This window comes from Gymnoscopelus microlampas (genome assembly GCF_963454915.1).
Source record: "Gymnoscopelus microlampas genome assembly, chromosome: 15".
Taxonomy (NCBI): domain Eukaryota; kingdom Metazoa; phylum Chordata; class Actinopteri; order Myctophiformes; family Myctophidae; genus Gymnoscopelus; species Gymnoscopelus microlampas.
Window position 1 is genome coordinate 467538 of NC_139952.1, and position 19381 is coordinate 486918.

The 19381-nt window shown below is 43.3% G+C and overlaps 2 protein-coding genes across 3 annotated transcripts; one reads left to right on the forward strand and one right to left on the reverse strand.

Moving 5' to 3' along the window:
* Nucleotides 1–442: 442 nt before the first annotated feature.
* LOC311061348 (transmembrane emp24 domain-containing protein 4-like) lies at nucleotides 443–1517 on the forward strand. The gene is given in 2 exon segments (XM_084079950.1): nucleotides 443–1338; nucleotides 1340–1517. Coding segments are annotated over 2 exon segments (321 nt in total). The 5' UTR covers nucleotides 443–1054; the 3' UTR covers nucleotides 1377–1517.
* Nucleotides 1449–10005, reverse strand: LOC311061347 (uncharacterized protein). Of its 2 annotated transcripts, XM_084079949.1 has the most exons (11): nucleotides 9898–10005; nucleotides 8465–8540; nucleotides 8262–8367; nucleotides 7129–7413; nucleotides 5442–5583; nucleotides 5277–5351; nucleotides 4726–4896; nucleotides 4312–4343; nucleotides 2910–2996; nucleotides 2411–2482; nucleotides 1449–1585 (listed from the first exon to the last, which is right to left on the reverse strand). In XM_084079949.1, the coding sequence occupies exons 5-11, from the start codon at nucleotides 5542–5544 to the stop codon at nucleotides 1487–1489; spliced, it is 639 nt and encodes a 212-aa protein (XP_083936075.1). In that variant the 5' UTR covers nucleotides 5545–5583; nucleotides 7129–7413; nucleotides 8262–8367; nucleotides 8465–8540; nucleotides 9898–10005; the 3' UTR covers nucleotides 1449–1486. The 2 variants fall into 2 exon arrangements, with proteins under 2 accessions (XP_083936075.1, XP_083936074.1); XM_084079948.1 differs by lacking the exon at nucleotides 9898–10005 and having other exon boundaries at nucleotides 8465–8793.
* Nucleotides 10006–19381: the final 9376 nt, after the last annotated feature.

Consider the following 19381-nt stretch of genomic DNA (forward strand, 5'->3'; position numbering starts at 1 on the left):
ATTACAATAGTGATGAAAAAATACCATACGGTTCTATTTTCCCACTTTGTCTTTATATGCCCAATGTGCTTCATTTAAATCTCATTAGCCCTCTTAGAAATCGGTCCCCATTACGCAAATAGTGGACTACGTTGTGTTAAAGTGACAGAATTGTCAACTGATAATTAGAATCACAATGTAGTCAACAATAAAATAGCCACAATTTTAAGTGAACAGAGTATCTACGCTACATTTGCTCATATAGACAATAGAAAGAAGAGGAGTGAGGTAGTGTCTGAAACTTGATCCTTGCCCATATAATTCACTATATAAACACAACATGAGAAATAGTGACTGAAGAGTATTCCAAACACGGTGTTGATATTTTGTGAAAGAAATAGACATGGAAGGAAACCATTTGCAATTTTTTAATTCAAACATTTTTAAACAGCAGGACTCTTAATATATATACTCAAAACAAAACCTCTCTGGTTGCTGTTCATTTGCATCTCAACACGTCTGTACAAAAACAAACATAAATCTAAAAGGAGAGAGAGAAAAAAAAGGAAAAAACAAATTGCCTGACCGAATTCTAGTCCGAGCAATTAGCAAGTGTCAGTCAATGTGGAGGTAAACACACACACACACACACACACACACACACACACACACACACACACAGATCTTCATTGCAAAAAAAGAATACACTTGATGTTGGAGCATGACTTTCAAAAGGTGCTTCTCAACATCAGAATCAAAATTAAGGCCAGGTTTCTTTTTGTGTGAGCTCAAGACCGTAGTGTGATCCTGTAGATGTAGTAAACAATAATTGGCTCGTACATAAAAGAAACAAAACTGTTTTGAACGTGTGCACCATATTCCAAAGAGGCCCGAAAACAGCCGCGGGTAGGAGGGTCTCTCTTTGATCAGAAACTGATTTTTAAGAAAAGTTATCTTTTTACAAGATCATCGTTCCAATGCAAGTCAATGGTCTAACTGATCAGATGGGCGGTTCACCTTCACCTCCCACACCCCTGGAGAGCATCAGATTTGTCTGCACTCAAACTCCACCAAGATGGCTCTGTTTGCAGGAGGAAAGTTGAGAGTGCATCTAGATATTCAGGTTGGAGAACATACCAACAACTACCCTGAGATTGTGGCAAAAGACAAACTCACTGAGCTACAGCTGAGAGTGCGGCAGCTGCTGGACCAAGTTGAACAGATCCAGAAGGAGCAAAACTATCAGCGGTATCGAGAGGAGCGCTTCCGTATGACGAGCGAGAGCACCAACCAGCGTGTGCTGTGGTGGTCCATCGCCCAGACGCTCATCCTCATTGTCACCGGAATCTGGCAGATGAAACCTTAAGAGCTTTTTTGAGGCCAAGAAGTTGGTGTAATTTCCTTGCTTTAGGATCAACTTAATCCCATTCGCTGGCAAAGGAACAAAGATGATTTCACGGTCCAGGTGCCTTTGGGAAGCCATGCCTGGTGTTGTGGGCTCCCATTGTCAATTATTCAACAAATCCAGAAACGACATCTGACCCATGTCTTGCCACGACTGCATGTTGATGGTGGCGATGCTGGTAGAGTTGCAGGGGAGGGGTTCCTGTAAGTAAAGATGTATTTTAAAAACACATTATATACCGTTTATATATACATATTCATTGGCATCCGTCAGTCTCGAGAGACTATGGAGTCGCGCTCTGGATGGGGATTGTACTACTTTTGGTACAGTGTCGGGTGTGGCTGAATTAAGCAATATTACACTCGAGGGTGTGCTTTACCGTCATTATACCGCCAATAATGTAGGCAAAGCACACCCTCGAGTGTAATATTGCAATTATACAACAGTTACCAACAAAACACATTCAAATGTATGCATATTGTGGGGCAATTCATAAAAAAATGTTTTGCTATTATCCGTTTCCCTGTAAAGAGAAGAGTTTATTTGACTGACACATTAAATAGTCCCTGTAGCAGCACTCTGAGGCACCGTCTCAACACAGCTGATTCAAGTAGGCTACATGCTCTGTCGTACGACCGTGTCACGTGGCCAAAATAACTGATCTACAAGCTGACAACGCGTTGCGATGGCGACGCGTTGTGAACTTGTAGATCGGCTATATTCGCCGTTTGTTTTCCTACCGTGGGACAGCGTGACGTCACAGCACAGCTGTGCCATATATGGTCTAATCAGGTGAGGACTGCAGTGCAGAGTGATGTGCGGAGTGATTTATTAATGTGATTAGGCCCGTGCTATCATGCTGGTTTGAAGCACGGCTAGATAGCTATTTCAACCAATCAGATTGCTTGGTCGGAACTACCTGTATAATAGACCTTAGATTTGCATTCCCTTCGGCACTGCACACTGGTGTAGATCTATCTATATATTGAGAGACACACGGACACAACTTAAATGATGATGACTGACCTGTGCAGTTTGTAGAGGCGCAGTTTCCCAAGTGCCCATGGAGTGAGAGGAGGATGTGCAGGGAAGGGTCTCCTATAAGTATACAAGGATTCAGGATTACCTCTTTGAATGATGCTTTTCCTTTCTTTGACAGGACTTTAGTTAACCTTGGTTGCCATACTTAAGTCCAATATTTTTTGGGGAATAACCAATAAATAAATGTTTATGAATACACTGTTATCTATGACAGTGAGTGAATACCATGAGGTTTATTGTCAGATGTGGAGGAAGTCAGACATTTCTCTTAATGCTTATACACGCTAATACATGGGCTTCTACACGCACGCACGCACGCACGCACGCACGCACGCACGCACACACACACACACACACACACACACACACACACACACACACACACACACACACACACACACACACACACACACACACACACACACACACACACACACACACACACACACACACACACACACACACACACACACACACGACTGACCTGTACTGTGTGTTGAGGCATGCTTAAATCCAAAATATCCTCCTGGTCCATGTCCCCCTGGTCCATGTCATCCTGGTCCATTGAGATCTGTGGAACAAAAAGACACCAGCAACACGGTAGTGCATTTAAAAAGCTTTCTGTATAAAAAGAAAAAAGCACCAATCACACATTTTCAGTGTTTAACAGTGGGGCAAAGCTTGCTTGTGTTTCTTGCAAATACATGTCTGCTACACCATGTACAGTCTGCTATAATATCCTAGTTTTGTCGGATCGGAAGCTGAACCCTGACCCACTCCTCGACTCTGCATGACTTGCCTTTCCTTTCTCATAATCCCACAATGTTTCCTGAACATGCCCAGGGACACATTAGCACATCATGAACACTATACATTCATGAACTCAACAGCACCAAACTACATGACCTCATACACACCTCATACTAAGGACCGTAATGGAAACAAGCTGTAAGCTTTTTAGCGTTGCCCTTTTGATTATGGTGGGCCAGATGTACAGTATGTTTTTTTTCATGATCAATAAAGATATCAATCAATCACCATACCACACAAAGCGAGCCACTCCCCCTACCCACCCTAAAGTTCCAACTTGATTAGGATATCAACCACCAAATATCTGAGAAAATGAACAGGGAATTCATTTCTAGTGCAAGAGACGACTCTTGAGCTCTAGACTATAGAATTTTCCCCATGGGGCTGAAGGGGTTCCTATAATTCACTAGCCTGATATTCAGACAGAATCGTCATTTCATAAACTTTCCACTTCACAAGATGACAATTCCACAACTGTTGAGTGGATTTGGCTTCGAAGGTCTGGAGCTTGGCTAATAATGCACACTATGAGGCCACACATCTGTTATTCACTAGAGACCAAAGCCTAACCGAAAAATAGAGATCACAATACACTATGGTGTGTGTTTCCAGAATGTGTTGAGTGAGAGGTTGCTCATTTTCTGACCTGACAACACTGAATAGGCTACTAGTGTGTGTGTGTGTGTGTGTGTGTGTGTGTGTGTGTGTGTGTGTGTGTGTGTGTGTGTGTGTGTGTGTGTGTGTGTGTGTGTGTGTGTGGGGGGGTGTGTGGGGGTGTGTGTGTGTGTGTGTGTGTGTGTGTGTGTGTGTGTGTGTGTGTGTGTGTGGAGGGGGGGGGGGTAAAATTGTATCTTGATTAGAGGTCTACAGAGAGAGGGACTGTGTGTTGAGTGTGTGTGACACACTCCACTGGGTCCTTTGTGTGTTTCACAAATGCATGAAAATGAAATACACCCTTAATCATGGGTAAATGTCACATTTGTAAAGTCATAGGAGAATGTGCAGATTAAACGGTTAACATGTATGCACAAAATCACCGTTTTGCCACATTCATTGTTAGAACAGCTGATGCTTACCACATTTTGTACAAACACCTCTGGTGCAGCTTCTAGATTAGGTAAAGGGAGAAAAGAAAACATTGTCATGTCTATACAGTAGAGAGACTACGGTTATTCAGTTAGACAAATCTTTAATCATTTGTGGAGGGTAGAGTAAACAAAAGCAGTACTCGAGTAAAAATACAGTTACTTCACATTAATTACTCAAGTGGAAGATAATAGCCCGTTCCTTTAAAACTGGGAGCAAAGGATTTCACGGTTGAGTGCCGTCACAGCCAGTTGTCAACGTTCCATGTAAGCAGTCAGGAAACCAGCCAAGGTTAGCTTTAGCCTTGCTCTAGCCAGGGTAGCCATTTTTAGCAGTTAACTGATAACAATGCATTTTGGGGCGTATGACTATGGAAATTCCTGCAGTAATGCGTTACTACCCACCTTCATCAATGTGGACCGTGATTGCTTCACTGCTGTCCAGTATCTCCTTCAGCTGCTTTGCGCCATGTGCTGATGGCTTTTTGAAGGGGTGAGGGAGGCCAGAAACCCTAATGTTCCTCGTTTTCTTCAACACTGCTTCGTATGGGAAGCGCCCCTTTCCTCCTGCTTCTCCTAAGAACAAGAACACAGCAAAGTATTATGTTGGGGATGGCATTCTCTGCTGAATCTGACTGGATTCCTTGATTATTATTTTTTTTACAATTATATGTTGACCATCTCAAAGAGTGAACAAGCATCTCTTTGGAACCCTCTTTAGCCTTTAAGTCTGTGGCATGCTACAGCACAACAAATGTACAAAATTCTTAAAGTACTATACATTATGCATTTTTTACAGATAGACAGTATACATACAATTTAGACATTTAGCAGACACTCTTAATCCAGAGCGACTTACCGTAAGCATTATCATGATTATGATGAGTGGATCAGGAATAAGGGTAGATATACATTTTGATGCAATGTTAATTTTGTACCGTAAATGACAAACATACCATACTTCTTGTTGAACAGGTCCTGGACTTTCTTCAAAAGCTCACGTTTTGCTATTGCCGGGTTCTGCTTTTCCCCTATAAGAAATAATACATTACACCCTGTGGCAAAGATCATACTGTAATTTACTTAATTCAAAACTGTGTACTTGTTAAGGATAACATTACCTTCAAATAGCTGTGTGAACCCAATCATGGACTGATTAATGAACCCCTCAACACTTCCAGTGCACATCATGCTCTGGGTTTTGCTGAATGGGTCATTAATCATAACCCCAACATCCACCCCCTCTTTCTCAAGCAGTGTCACCTATTAACACACATTAAAAAAAAGCAGACATAAAAGAGGCATTTGTGTTACTGACTTACAGGTAGTTGATTGTTTGTCATTAAATTTAGACACTTGGCTTCTGCACTGCAGCATGAGGGTGGCTTTTGTTAAGAATAAAGAACAAACAAATAAAACATTTAAACAACAAAATCCCCCACACAATGCAGCAGTACCTTGGACAAACAAAAAAACTAACTGTACAGTGTACATCAATGACAAACATATGTCTTTGTATGATTTGACATTAACACAATGTTATTACATACCACTTGAACAATTTGAACATTTTCAGCCATAAATGTGATTTTTAGGGCTCAGCCACACCAAACCATTGTGTCCAATACCTGTATCTCTTTAGACACTACGGACTGCCCATCTACTATATCTGTTTTTAAGCATTTTGCAATGACAAGGGTCCGTTTACTGGATAGGTCTGAGGCATCAGATCTGTGTCCATTTTGATGGACATTTAGGAGAGTATTAACTTTATAGAACTGAATACTGAGCTTTGCACTCACCATGAGTGCAAAGCTGTTGTTTCTGCAAATGTGCCATTAGGGACCCACAGACAGCAATAGTCGCTTACTTATTCTATGTCCATTTTGTGATCAATCATCATCTTAGACTGAAAGTGTTACCATTTATACTGTAAGTGTAGGACTGTGAAGACCATTTCAAAATAACCTAAAATATAAAACTGTAAATATATAGTACCTTTATTAGAAGGATAAACCCCTTGAGATGCACCATCTCATTTTCGAGGGGGTCCGTAGCACAAATGAACAGGACATACAATTTAAAAACAACACAACAAGTACATTCATGCAAACAGACAAGACAAGAGCTCTCCCAAAGCTAGCCACTCCCTCCCCACCGGTTCAACCCCAAGTAACAAAATTCATATGGAGACAAAACCCATAATACAGATACAGACATGCACATGCAGTAACATGCAGTAACATGCAGCAGTATGCTCAATCAGAGTACAGGCATTGAGCAAAACAGTATATACATACACATGCACCTTAGAAAATAAATATGGTCCCAAGTTTATAGTTAGTGTCTAGATCCTGTTACCCAGAAGGACGTCACATAAAATGCATTAAGCACCCTGTCAATTTTTTACGATACATGTTAAGTATATGGTTAGGTTTCAATTATCATGAAAGAACTAAGCAGCATTCTCTGCTCTGACTTCAATCTTTGTATTGTGTTAAAGGAGCGGCCATGCTAAGTCTCTCCAAGATGTCATAAAGACACTTCGCTTAAGGTCCACCTAAGACATCCTGATCACAGAAATGGTGAAAAAGACCAAAACATTTTGAGATTGTGCTTTCTTTGTACATGTTATACATGTTTTCAGCAACTGATTTATAAACAAATCTCTGAATTTGGGACTTCAATCATTCACACGATTTAAGAAGTAAAATAAAATAATACATGTACAGCCGTCCTTCTGGATATGGGCTTTAGACACTACCAAGTTTATATAAACATGGGCCAACTAATAAATAAAAGTGTTACCGAAAGAGCAGATCAAGATCGCCAACTGCGGATCGACAGCTCAACATCAAAGCCCCGGAACATGGGGACACTGGAACTCCAGAACATGAGGCCATCTGAACAGATGCCGAACACCTTAACCATTACATCCAACCTGAATTTTAAGCTGCTTGAGCAGCCTCTTCCTCCGAAGCAGCTTACTCTCCTCGCTTTCTCCACCAACCAAGCTATCTGCCTTCTCTCTGTACTTAGCCTTCTCCTCCTCTGGCATGACTGCCCAAGCAGCACCAGCATGTTCAATGTCCCCTAATGAAAAAAGGATCATGCAGCATTATTATAGGCATCACTCTGTTGACAGCCTATGGAACTTAAAGGGATATTTCACTTTCAAAAGTCTTTTGTGAGCCCCCCAGGCAGTTTTAAGTTGCTTGATTCAGTATTTAGATATTTGATATTCATTTTATCAGACACACCCCCTTCCTATACAAACCCATCATAACGTCAAACTTACATTCATCAAAAACACCCATCCTTGGTTCTGGTGACCCATCCTGCCCTCCTAATACGTGAGGGGGCTGTGTTTTTTTGACTACTTTTACATTTATTGTATTATTATTTTGCTATATTAATTTCTTTTAATTTTCAAAAAAAAATATTTAAAAAAAAAGATGAAAAAGGTAATTGAAAAAACAAGGTCTCCTCACGTATTATTAGGACAATATCAGTCACCAGAACTAAATACTGTCTGGGGGGCTCACAAAAGCCTGAGTAGAAGATAAAATGACCCAAAGTTTTTTTGAAAGTGAAATATCCCTTTAATAAGGGTTGCCACGACCATCTATGGGTGGGTTAGTAGGCCTATTTTGCCAGCCCAGTAGAGCTAAAAAGTCTACTAAATAGATTCATCATTAATCCCACTAGTATTAATGTTGCTAAATAAGTAAAGCAAACTTCTGTCATGTTTGATAAACAATGAAAAAAGGGCTACTCAATCTAAATTTACAGTGGATCATTCTTTATAGAGAGAAATGTTATTTATAGAGAGAAATGTTATTTATAGAGAGAAATGTTATTTATCGTCTCGACTTTTATCGTCAGTCAAAACTCTCTGCTAGCACGGCTGATTAAGCAGTACATAACGTGACAGAATATACCTGTTTTCATGTGGTCACTGCAGAAGATGTTGTACCCCGACAGGTTTCTAAATCCCATGCCCGGCGTCTTCCTCACAGGATTCCTGGATGTGTTTGCCACCCAGTTCTACAGTTGAAAAAGCAAAGTTTATGGCTACTGTATATGAAAAGCTCTTAAGATGTCCCCACAAGCTCCCACACCTGCAGCTAATTTACTTTGTTACCTTAACAGTTTTTTCTGGGAGTCCAGCAGCCACAGCAGCAGGGGTGATGAGCGATGACCTCTTTGTGGTCATCCCTCTGTCATAAAATGACATGAGGATCTCTGTTCTTTCTGGCTGGATTTTAGCCCCTTTCGGGACCCTGTTTACCTTTTTTGTATTTGGGAAGACGGTAACCAGGGTCCCTTGACGCTCAAAGCACTCTCTCTCATATTCGCGGGTACCACTGTCTCGTCTCGGGCTAATAGCTCGTCGCTTGGAAGTTGCAGAGATTTCTCAAAGGTACCAAAAAGAGCAATACTAAACCGCGCGTAATCTGCATTAATGCGCTCGGATCGGCGCTGCCGTTTAACATTTTTAATCATTTAGTAAAGCTAAATTTCCTCTCTCAAACAATGCTCCACTTCCCATGTCCCGCCTCCCCGCGTTGTGACTGACAAGCTGCGCGTCCTACGCATAACTCTATGGTCCTACGGTACTGCCTCTGATTGGCGAGCTCCTACATGCTTGCATGACAATCACAACGCGGGGAGGCGGGACATGGGAAGTGGAGCATTGTTTGAGAGAGGAAATTTAGCTTTACTAAATGATTAAAAATGTTAAACGGCAGCGCCGATCCGAGCGCATTAATGCAGATTACGCGCGGTTTAGTATTGCTCTTTTTGGTACCTTTGAGAAATCTCTGCAACTTCCCAGCGACGAGCTATTAGCCCGAGACGAGACAGTGGTAGCCGCGAATATGAGAGAGAGTGCTTTGAGCGTCAAGGGACCCTGGTTACCGTCTTCCCAAATACAAAAAAGGTAAACAGGGTCCCGAAAGGGGCTAGCTGGATTTGAGACATCTGTGAGCACATACAAATCAAATACTTCACATGTAAAGGGGACATTACACCAAATGAAGAATATGAGCATTTTTACATAGTATAGTACATTGGATGAACGTAATAATCTCTTCATAGCTTTGTGTTGCTTGTACCTTACATTCTAACGTTTAGGTATATCAACCTGAACCTATATCATTCCAGGCTATATAGAAAAGCAAGCAATCCACACCAAAACAGAGCCAATTCAGGCTGTCTTTCATACAGTAAAAACATTTTAATGATGTTCTCATGTTTGATTAGTATTTCTTGGATAAGAAAATGGAGCTAGTGTTAGCTAATGCCTTTAACACTTAAGACGTTTGTAAATGTTATCCCACATATGCGAGTGCACGCAATGACGCAGCTATAGTTAACAAGATTAGATCTTCAGCTAACACCAGTATCTAACATTAGCTTTGATATTTGATCTGAAGTAACGTGGCCCACGTTCATTAGCATTCTAGCTAACCTGGCTGCAGCAAAGGTAAACAAAACATTAACTTTGCGTCTAAAATAACGTTAGCATGTCATAGCATGTCATCCACTTACAGAACAGAAGGTAAACAAACTTACCTCTTAGCTTCTAAGAGTCCAAGTCCAAGTCCAAGTGTAATTGGCAATGTTTAATCTGTTTACTAACTCAATGGAATTAACGCTGGTAGCTGCTACTACTTCAGAGAGACGTAACTTCCGCCCCGTTGAACTTCCGACAATGGGGGGGGGGGGGGGGGGGGGGGGGGGCTTACCAAGGGGGTCCTTGGTAAACTTAACAAATAAACAGATTTTTATCATTTAATAATGAATAAACACGATGGCCCAAATTACATTATCAATATCATTAAATAATTAATAATTAAACACAATGGCAACGCAATTTCGGTCAGCAAAAAATAAATTAAAGAATGAATAGACAAATACATTATTTAAAAAAAATCATATAAATTCACTGAAGGAAGGGAAAATAAAAAATAAATTAGAAATGTGACAACAATATAAATGTTATATAATCAAAATGCATTTAAAACCACCGTAATATTGAAACGGTCACGTGACCACCGTTCATTTTTAGCCCATGTTGCCATGGCAACCTCTCAATACCATTAAATGGGACTTCTGCAGTAATTTTTGTAACCCGAGTCTGAAAGAGGTGGGCGGGGTGTCTGAGAGAACAGCCAATGGAGAAGACTTTCCATTAAATGGGGTTTTAGCAGTAATTTCGGTAACCTGGGTGAGCGGGGTTGCAGAGATTGTACAATTCCACCCCATAGAATGGGAACATTTGGAGCAATTCCTTTCCATTGAATGGGGTGATTCAAAGTACAACAAAGCACACCACAGGGTGAAATAGTCAGACTAATTGATTTGATTATTTACAAATAAAATCATGTTAATGTCGATTCATTGATATAAAAGATTCAACCCTGCAGCTATTTAATTAAACTACATGAGCCAGACTAAGTCGGTTATTGTTTTTTCTAAATGTCGGGTTTCGAAAAACATTCTCGTTCACAACCCAGCCCCACATCTTCCTGCAAGTCCCCAGTTTTTGTTTTCTTACCTGGGTCATCTTCTCCCTGTTGGCCTTGGGGTTGAGGGGGGCCTCAGTGAGCAGGACGGGGTGCTCCTCGGGGGCCACACGCAGCTCGTTGTAGAAGGTGTGATGCCAGATCTTCTCCATGTCGTCCCAGTTGGTGACGATGCCTTGCTCGATGGGGTACTTCAGGGTCAGGATGCCTGTCTTGCTCTGGGCCTCGTCGCCCACGTAGCTGTCCTTCTGGCCCATGCCCACCATCACACCCTGGAGAGGAAGAAGAAACACAAAGGTTAACAAACAGCAGGGGGGGGGGGGGGGACACCTAATCTCCATATTTTCACTTTTGTAAATTAACGCCCTACTTGAGCATGCTACAGCGTCACAAAAGTGGCATATCTGCAAGCTTTTTGCCATTTTTGAATCCTGAAAACCAATTTACTTAACATGCAAGCTTGTAGATTGGCTAATTTAACATACAGGACAAAGGTGAGACAGTCAGCAGGGTACAGCACCCAGGGGTCCTTAAGGGGGTTCCCGGGGGTTTCCAGAAAAATGTGTTATAATAACATCAAAATCATCAATAAACCCTATAGTAAAATGCATATTAATTTGGGGGTCCTTCACATGAAAACGTTTGAGAACTACTGTAATAGCACATGTATTGGATGAACATTTTATTCACATAAACAGCTTTGAGTCTCTCTCTGTCCAAAGCCTCAACTCTATTTGGGAGCATAATGCACACACAACATCCACAATCATGTAGACTATACATAACGGCCTACACATAATTAAATGTACATAATTAAAAATACATAATTGAACAGCTTTCTGTCTCTGTCAGTCCTAAGCCAATAGGCCTGCACATAATTTAATATCTCGAATAATGTGAACACACACCAGGGGAGTGGTTCTCTAAGAGCTGGATTTCAACTTCAGCTTTAGCACTACACTGTCATGTTAAATAACTGTACTGATTAACTGTACAGGGTCCCCAGAAAAAAACGTGTTAATATCTATAACATCAAAATCAGCAAGCCACACCAGCCATTTGAAAATAGCCAATCTACAAGCTTGTAGATCGGCTATTTAAAAACATGAAGTGAACGTTTTGGAATATTTGCATACGTTCTGTCTCAAATAGGAACACACAGTATCCCCTGTCAGTGGTTCTCAAACCTTTTAATTTCAAGGACCCCCAGTTTGATATGCATTAGACCACGGACCCCCATTTGATAACATTTTATTTTTTAACATATCTCTGGGACCACAATCTATACTATAAAATCCTGACTCTGAGAGTGCACAAATGGAACCAAATGTGTTAACTGGACAGTGTGACAACTAATTGAGTGATAACATTTCATGTTATTATGTTAACATACAGGACAAAGTTGAGACAGTCAGCAGGGTACAGCACTGCAGGGAGTTGCACCCTGAAGCCAGCATAAGCTAGAAGTACTTGCTACCAGTGCTTGTTTGCTTTGTGACACCACCATGTCCTTACTTGCATGTGGATACAAAAAATATTAAAAAGGCCTGTGGTCAGGGGACCCCCAGGGGTCCCGGGGGTCTCCAGAAAAATGTGTTAATATCTATAGCATCAAAATCAGCAAGCTTCTATACACATCAGCCATTTGAAAATAGCCAATCTACAAGCTTGTAGATCGGCTATTTAAAAACATTAATGAAGGGAACGTTTTGGAATATTTGCATATCTGTCTCAAATAGGAACACACAGTATCCCCTGTCAGTGGTTCTCAAACCTTTTAATTTCAAGGACCCCCAGTTTGATATGCATTAGACCACGGACCCCCTTTTGATAACATTTTATATCTCTGGGACCTCAATCTATATTATAATCTCTGGGACCTCAATCTATATTATAACATCCTATCTCTCAGAGTGTACAAATGGAACCAAATGGACCCCTGAGGGTACATTTGATTCCTTTTGTACACCCTCAGTGCCCTATAATGTACAATAAACAAGACCATAGGGTAAACATGTGTTGACCAACAACACACATTGACCCATGACCACAAAACATATTGTCATGTTAAATAACAGTACAAAAACGGAGCTAGAGCTCTTTCCCTCAAACTGCTATATAATAACCAAGCTAAAAATATTTTAAATAATATGAAATGTAAAATCGAGGCTTCAATGGTGATCACAGTGATGTTCTATGAATAATGATATCATATGTGTCTAATATGGACTGTTATCTTTAAACTGCAGGTTACATACAGCCCAATACACACTTATAGCATCCCAGATTGATCCAATAATGAATCCACTGTAAATCCACCAACTCATCAGGTTATCTGAGCATACATTTGTTTGCTTTACTATGTTATAAACTGTCCCATAGAGCATTTAAACCCCTCTTTAAATAGACGATGCTAACGCGCTAATCTCGCTAGCATCTCCTCCTTTCAACAAATAAGCCCCTTAAACTAAGCTAAATATATTTAAAATCATATTAAATATCAAATCGGGGACTAGATATGTGTCTAGCATGGACTGTTTGTTAGATTTAATCAGCTTTCAGCCCACTATAATAAAGCCTGCATCAGCTATATGAAAATAGCCCTTAAACTGCAGGTTACATACAGCCAAATACACACTTATAACATCCCAGATTGATCTCATAATGAATCCACTGTAAATCCACCAGCTCACCAGAGCTGTGTTCCGTCAGCAGAAATAACGGAGCAGAAATAAGACTTCCGGTTGACGATCCCTTCAGAATAAGAGTACCCTCTAGAGTAAAAAGAAACCATTGAAAACCATTGAAAAACGGTTCATTTGCACATTAAAACTATAAATTAAGCATTTAAACGAAGCTATACAACACATATTATGTTTCTGTGTAACAAAAACGTTTTTTAAAAGATAAAAAATGTATCTAAATGGATAAATGTTGTTCAATGGAGTGCATAGCCTATAGAAATTGGACACTGGACCGGAGACGGACACGTGTGCCAACACTTGTGACATACTCACGCGTTCGGGGAGACCCCCTCTACAACGCCACACTCTCCGCTAAGCGGCACAGGTGTAAAAAAAAGTGTGGCGGACCGTCCAGTGAGGTCAGAGGTCAGAAAAGTGCCGTTTTCAGTGCGTAGCCTATACCAATTGGACACTGGACCGGAGACGGACACGTGTGCCAACACTTGTGACATACTCACGCGTTCGGGGAGACCCCCTCTACAACGCCACACTCTCCGCTAAGCGGCACAGGTGTAAAAAAAAGTGTGGCGGACCGTCCAGTGAGGTCAGAGGTCAGAAAAGTGCCGTTTACAGTACATAGCCTATAGAAATTGGACACTGGACCGGAGACGGACACGTGTGCCAACACTTGTGACATACTCACGCGTTCGGGGAGACCCCCTCTACAACGCCACACTCTCCGCTAAGCGGCACAGGTGTAAAAAAAAGTGTGGCGGACCGTCCAGTGAGGTCAGAGGTCAGAAAAGTGCCGTTTTCAGTGCGTAGCCTATACCAATTGGACACTGGACCGGAGACGGACACGTGTGCCAACACTTGTGACATACTCACGCGTTCGGGGAGACCCCCTCTACAACGCCACACTCTCCGCTAAGCGGCACAGGTGTAAAAAAAAGTGTGGCGGACCGTCCAGTGAGGTCAGAGGTCAGAAAAGTGCCGTTTTCAGTGCGTAGCCTATACCAATTGGACACTGGACCGGAGACGGACACGTGTGCCAACACTTGTGACATACTCACGCGTTCGGGGAGACCCCCTCTACAACGCCACACTCTCCGCTAAGCGGCACAGGTGTAAAAAAAAGTGTGGCGGACCGTCCAGTGAGGTCAGAGGTCAGAAAAGTGCCGTTTACAGTACATAGCCTATACAAATTGGACACTGGACCGGAGACGGACACGTGTGCCAACACTTGTGACATACTCACGCGTTCGGGGAGACCCCCTCTACAACGCCACACTCTCCGCTAAGCGGCACAGGTGTAAAAAAAAGTGTGGCGGACCGTCCAGTGAGGTCAGAGGTCAGAAAAGTGCCGTTTTCAGTGCGTAGCCTATACCAATTGGACACTGGACCGGAGACGGACACGTGTGCCAACACTTGTGACATACTCACGCGTTCGGGGAAACCCCCTCTACAACGCCACACTCTCCGCTAAGCGGCACAGGTGTAAAAAAAAGTGTGGCGGACCGTCCAGTGAGGTCAGAGGTCAGAAAAGTGCCGTTTTCAGTGCGTAGCCTATACCAATTGGACACTGGACCGGAGACGGACACGTGTGCCAACACTTGTGACATACTCACGCGTTCGGGGAAACCCCCTCTACAACGCCACACTCTCCGCTAAGCGGCACAGGTGTAAAAAAAAGTGTGGCGGACCGTCCAGTGAGGTCAGAGGTCAGAAAAGTGCCGTTTTCAGTGCGTAGCCTATACCAATTGGACACTGGACCGGAGACGGACACGTGTGCCAACACTTGTGACATACTCACGCGTTCGGGGAGACCCCCTCTACAACGCCACACTCTCCGCTAAGCGGCACAGGTGTAAAAAAAAGTGTGGCGGACCGTCCAGTGAGGTCAGAGGTCAGAAAAGTGCCGTTTACAGTACATAGCCTATACAAATTGGACACTGGACCGGAGACGGACACGTGTGCCAACACTTGTGACATACTCACGCGTTCGGGGAGACCCCCTCTACAACGCCACACTCTCCGCTAAGCGGCACAGGTGTAAAAAAAAGTGTGGCGGACCGTCCAGTGAGGTCAGAGGTCAGAAAAGTGCCGTTTACAGTACATAGCCTATACAAATTGGACACTGGACCGGAGACGGACACGTGTGCCAACACTTGTGACATACACACGCGTTCGGGGAGACCCCCTCTACACTGCCACACTGTCCGCTAAGCGGGAGAGGTGTAAAAAAAAGTGTGGCGGGCCGTCCAGTGAGGTCAGAGGTCAGAAAAGTGCCCTTTTCTGCCATTTTCAGACAATAGTGGACACTGGACCGGAGAAATTGGACGCTGGACATGAGACAGCTATTTGCCGTGGCACTTACTATTACTTACTTACAATTATAACAATCTGTTCTTGCTTACAATTGACCGCTGATCATTCAGGCTACAATCACAATTGAACACAAAAAATTGTAGATTAATATCACAGACTGAGGTTACCTGTTGTTGTCATGTCACTGTGACGCAGTGTTAATTTTTATTTAGTTTTAGTCATAGTCTTTTGAATAACATTTAATTTAGTTTTAGTCATATTTTATTCACCTTAAATGTTTGTTTTAGAGTAGTTTTAGTCGACTAAATATAATACGATTTTAGTCGACTAAATCTACAGTTGATTTTGTCGTCAAAAATGTATTTTGGCGGGCCTTGATGGCGTCGTAATGCTACATTTTACACTTGGTTGCATGCTGAAATTAGCCAATCTAGTGAATCTACTGCTGTGACTTCACGTATCAAATTAAATAAAATACCTTTTAAAAAGTTCTATTGATGTCACCTCCTTGTGACTCCATAATAAATCAAACCTATTCATTGGCTTTTTGGAAGAGGATGCAAGTCCCAGGAAGTGCCACAGAATATAATCAGGAAGTTTTAAAGCATCTTCTGTGTATACAGTACTGTTGCGTTGACCAGTTATTGATTGATATGTGTGGATACTCCCACAAAACAGACATGGCTATGGACAAGCCTTGCTTCTATTTCAGTTTCCCAGTTTGACATCAGTAAAACATTTCAATACCATTAATAAAGGCACACACCAACATCTCGTTCTGTGTCTCTCTCCGTTCCTGAGATATGACTGATGTAACATTGACTGTGACTATGATTGTGACCTTGAGCCATTTTTATAGGGCAGCCCAGAGATCATTTCTACCAAGTTCCATGAAAATCTGCAACTCTCTTCTATCAGGTAATGGATGTGGAGCCATTTCAAAATGTGTGACATTTTCAAAGAGAACTCTGGAACTAATCTGAACAAGAATCAAGAGGGATTTATTTGTCACTTACTCAATACAGGTACAAGCAGTGAAATGTTGGGAGCTGTTTCTACAGAGACTGTGCTAACACAACCAATGTCTTTTTAAAATTATAGATAACAGGAAAAAAATTAAAGTACAGATGGAATGGCGTGTATGATAATTGATAAACCTCTTAAAACATGTGTAATAATCTGTAGCAGCAGTGCCAAATGTGCAAAAATAGAAGATAGCAACGCATTGCAGGCTTGCAGGCTTATGCAATTAAGAGCGTCTGCTAAATGCCTAAATGCCTAAATTGTAAATCGCATTGTGAGCTTGTATATCGCCTATTTTAACTATTTTAAAATAGTCCCAGTCCCACACGTACAGTCCCAGTCGGCAAAGTGTCACCTGGTACTACCAGGTGACCAATTGACACTTATTTGCACTTTTCTGACCTCTGACCTCACTGGACGGCCCGCCACACTTTTTTTTACACCTCTCCCGCTTAGCGGAGAGTGTGGCAGTGTAGAGGGGGTCTCCCCGAACGCGTGTGTATGTCACAAGTGCTGGCATCGGCAGCCGTCTCCGGTCCAGTGTCCACTATTGTCTGAAAATGGCAGAAAAGGGCACTTTTCTGACCTCTGACCTCACTGGACGGTCCGCCACACTTTTTTTTACACCTGTGCCGCTTAGCGGAGAGTGTGGCGTTGTAGAGGGGGTCTCCCCGAACGCGTGAGTATGTCACAAGTGTTGGCACACGTGTCCGTCTCCGGTCCAGTGTCCAATTGGTATAGGCTACGCACTGAAAACGGCACTTTTCTGACCTCTGACCTCACTGGACGGTCCGCCACACTTTTTTTTACACCTGTGCCGCTTAGCGGAGAGTGTGGCGTTGTAGAGGGGGTTTCCCCGAACGCGTGAGTATGTCACAAGTGTTGGCACACGTGTCCGTCTCCGGTCCAGTGTCCAATTGGTATAGGCTACGCACTGAAAACGGCACTTTTCTGACCTCTGACCTCACTGGACGGTCCGCCACACTTTTTTTTACACCTGTGCCGCTTAGCGGAGAGTGTGGCGTTGTAGAGGGGGTCTCCCCGAACGCGTGAGTATGTCACAAGTGTTGGCACACGTGTCCGTCTCCGGTCCAGTGTCCAATTTGTATAGGCTATGTACTGTAAACGGCACTTTTCTGACCTCTGACCTCACTGGACGGTCCGCCACACTTTTTTTTACACCTGTGCCGCTTAGCGGAGAGTGTGGCGTTGTAGAGGGGGTCTCCCCGAACGCGTGAGTATGTCACAAGTGTTGGCACACGTGTCCGTCTCCGGTCCAGTGTCCAATTGGTATAGGCTACGCACTGAAAACGGCACTTTTCTGACCTCTGACCTCACTGGACGGTCCGCCACACTTTTTTTTACACCTGTGCCGCTTAGCGGAGAGTGTGGCGTTGTAGAGGGGGTTTCCCCGAACGCGTGAGTATGTCACAAGTGTTGGCACACGTGTCCGTCTCCGGTCCAGTGTCCAATTTGTATAGGCTATGTACTGTAAACGGCACTTTTCTGACCTCTGACCTCACTGGACGGCCCGCCACACTTTTTTTTACACCTCTCCCGCTTAGCGGAGAGTGTGGCGTTGTAGAGGGGGTCTCCCCGAACGCGTGAGTATGTCACAAGTGTTGGCACACGTGTCCGTCTCCGGTCCAGTGTCCAATTGGTATAGGCTACGCACTGAAAACGGCACTTTTCTGACCTCTGACCTCACTGGACGGTCCGCCACACTTTTTTTTACACCTGTGCCGCTTAGCGGAGAGTGTGGCGTTGTAGAGGGGGTTTCCCCGAACGCGTGAGTATGTCACAAGTGTTGGCACACGTGTCCATCTCCGGTCCAGTGTCCAATTGGTATAGGCTACGCACTGAAAACGGCACTTTTCTGACCTCTGACCTCACTGGACGGTCCGCCACACTTTTTTTTACACCTGTGCCGCTTAGCGGAGAGTGTGGCGTTGTAGAGGGGGTTTCCCCGAACGCGTGAGTATGTCACAAGTGTTGGCACACGTGTCCGTCTCCGGTCCAGTGTCCAATTGGTATAGGCTACGCACTGAAAACGGCACTTTTCTGACCTCTGACCTCACTGGACGGTCCGCCACACTTTTTTTTACACCTGTGCCGCTTAGCGGAGAGTGTGGCGTTGTAGAGGGGGTCTCCCCGAACGCGTGAGTATGTCACAAGTGTTGGCACACGTGTCCGTCTCCGGTCCAGTGTCCAATTTGTATAGGCTATGTACTGTAAACGGCACTTTTCTGACCTCTGACCTCACTGGACGGTCCGCCACACTTTTTTTTACACCTGTGCCGCTTAGCGGAGAGTGTGGCGTTGTAGAGGGGGTTTCCCCGAACGCGTGAGTATGTCACAAGTGTTGGCACACGTGTCCATCTCCGGTCCAGTGTCCAATTGGTATAGGCTACGCACTGAAAACGGCACTTTTCTGACCTCTGACCTCACTGGACGGTCCGCCACACTTTTTTTTACACCTGTGCCGCTTAGCGGAGA

Coding starts and splice junctions, on each gene's coding strand:
- LOC311061347 (XM_084079949.1), bottom strand. CDS start 5,544: ATGATTAATGACCCATTCAGCAAAACCCAGAGCATGATGTGCACTGGA. Junction 5,352..5,441: donor GTTCACACAGCTATTTGAAG/GTAATGTTATCC, acceptor TATTTCTTATAG/GGGAAAAGCAGAACCCGGCA. Junction 1,586..2,410: donor CGCCTCTACAAACTGCACAG/GTCAGTCATCAT, acceptor CTTTACTTACAG/GAACCCCTCCCCTGCAACTC.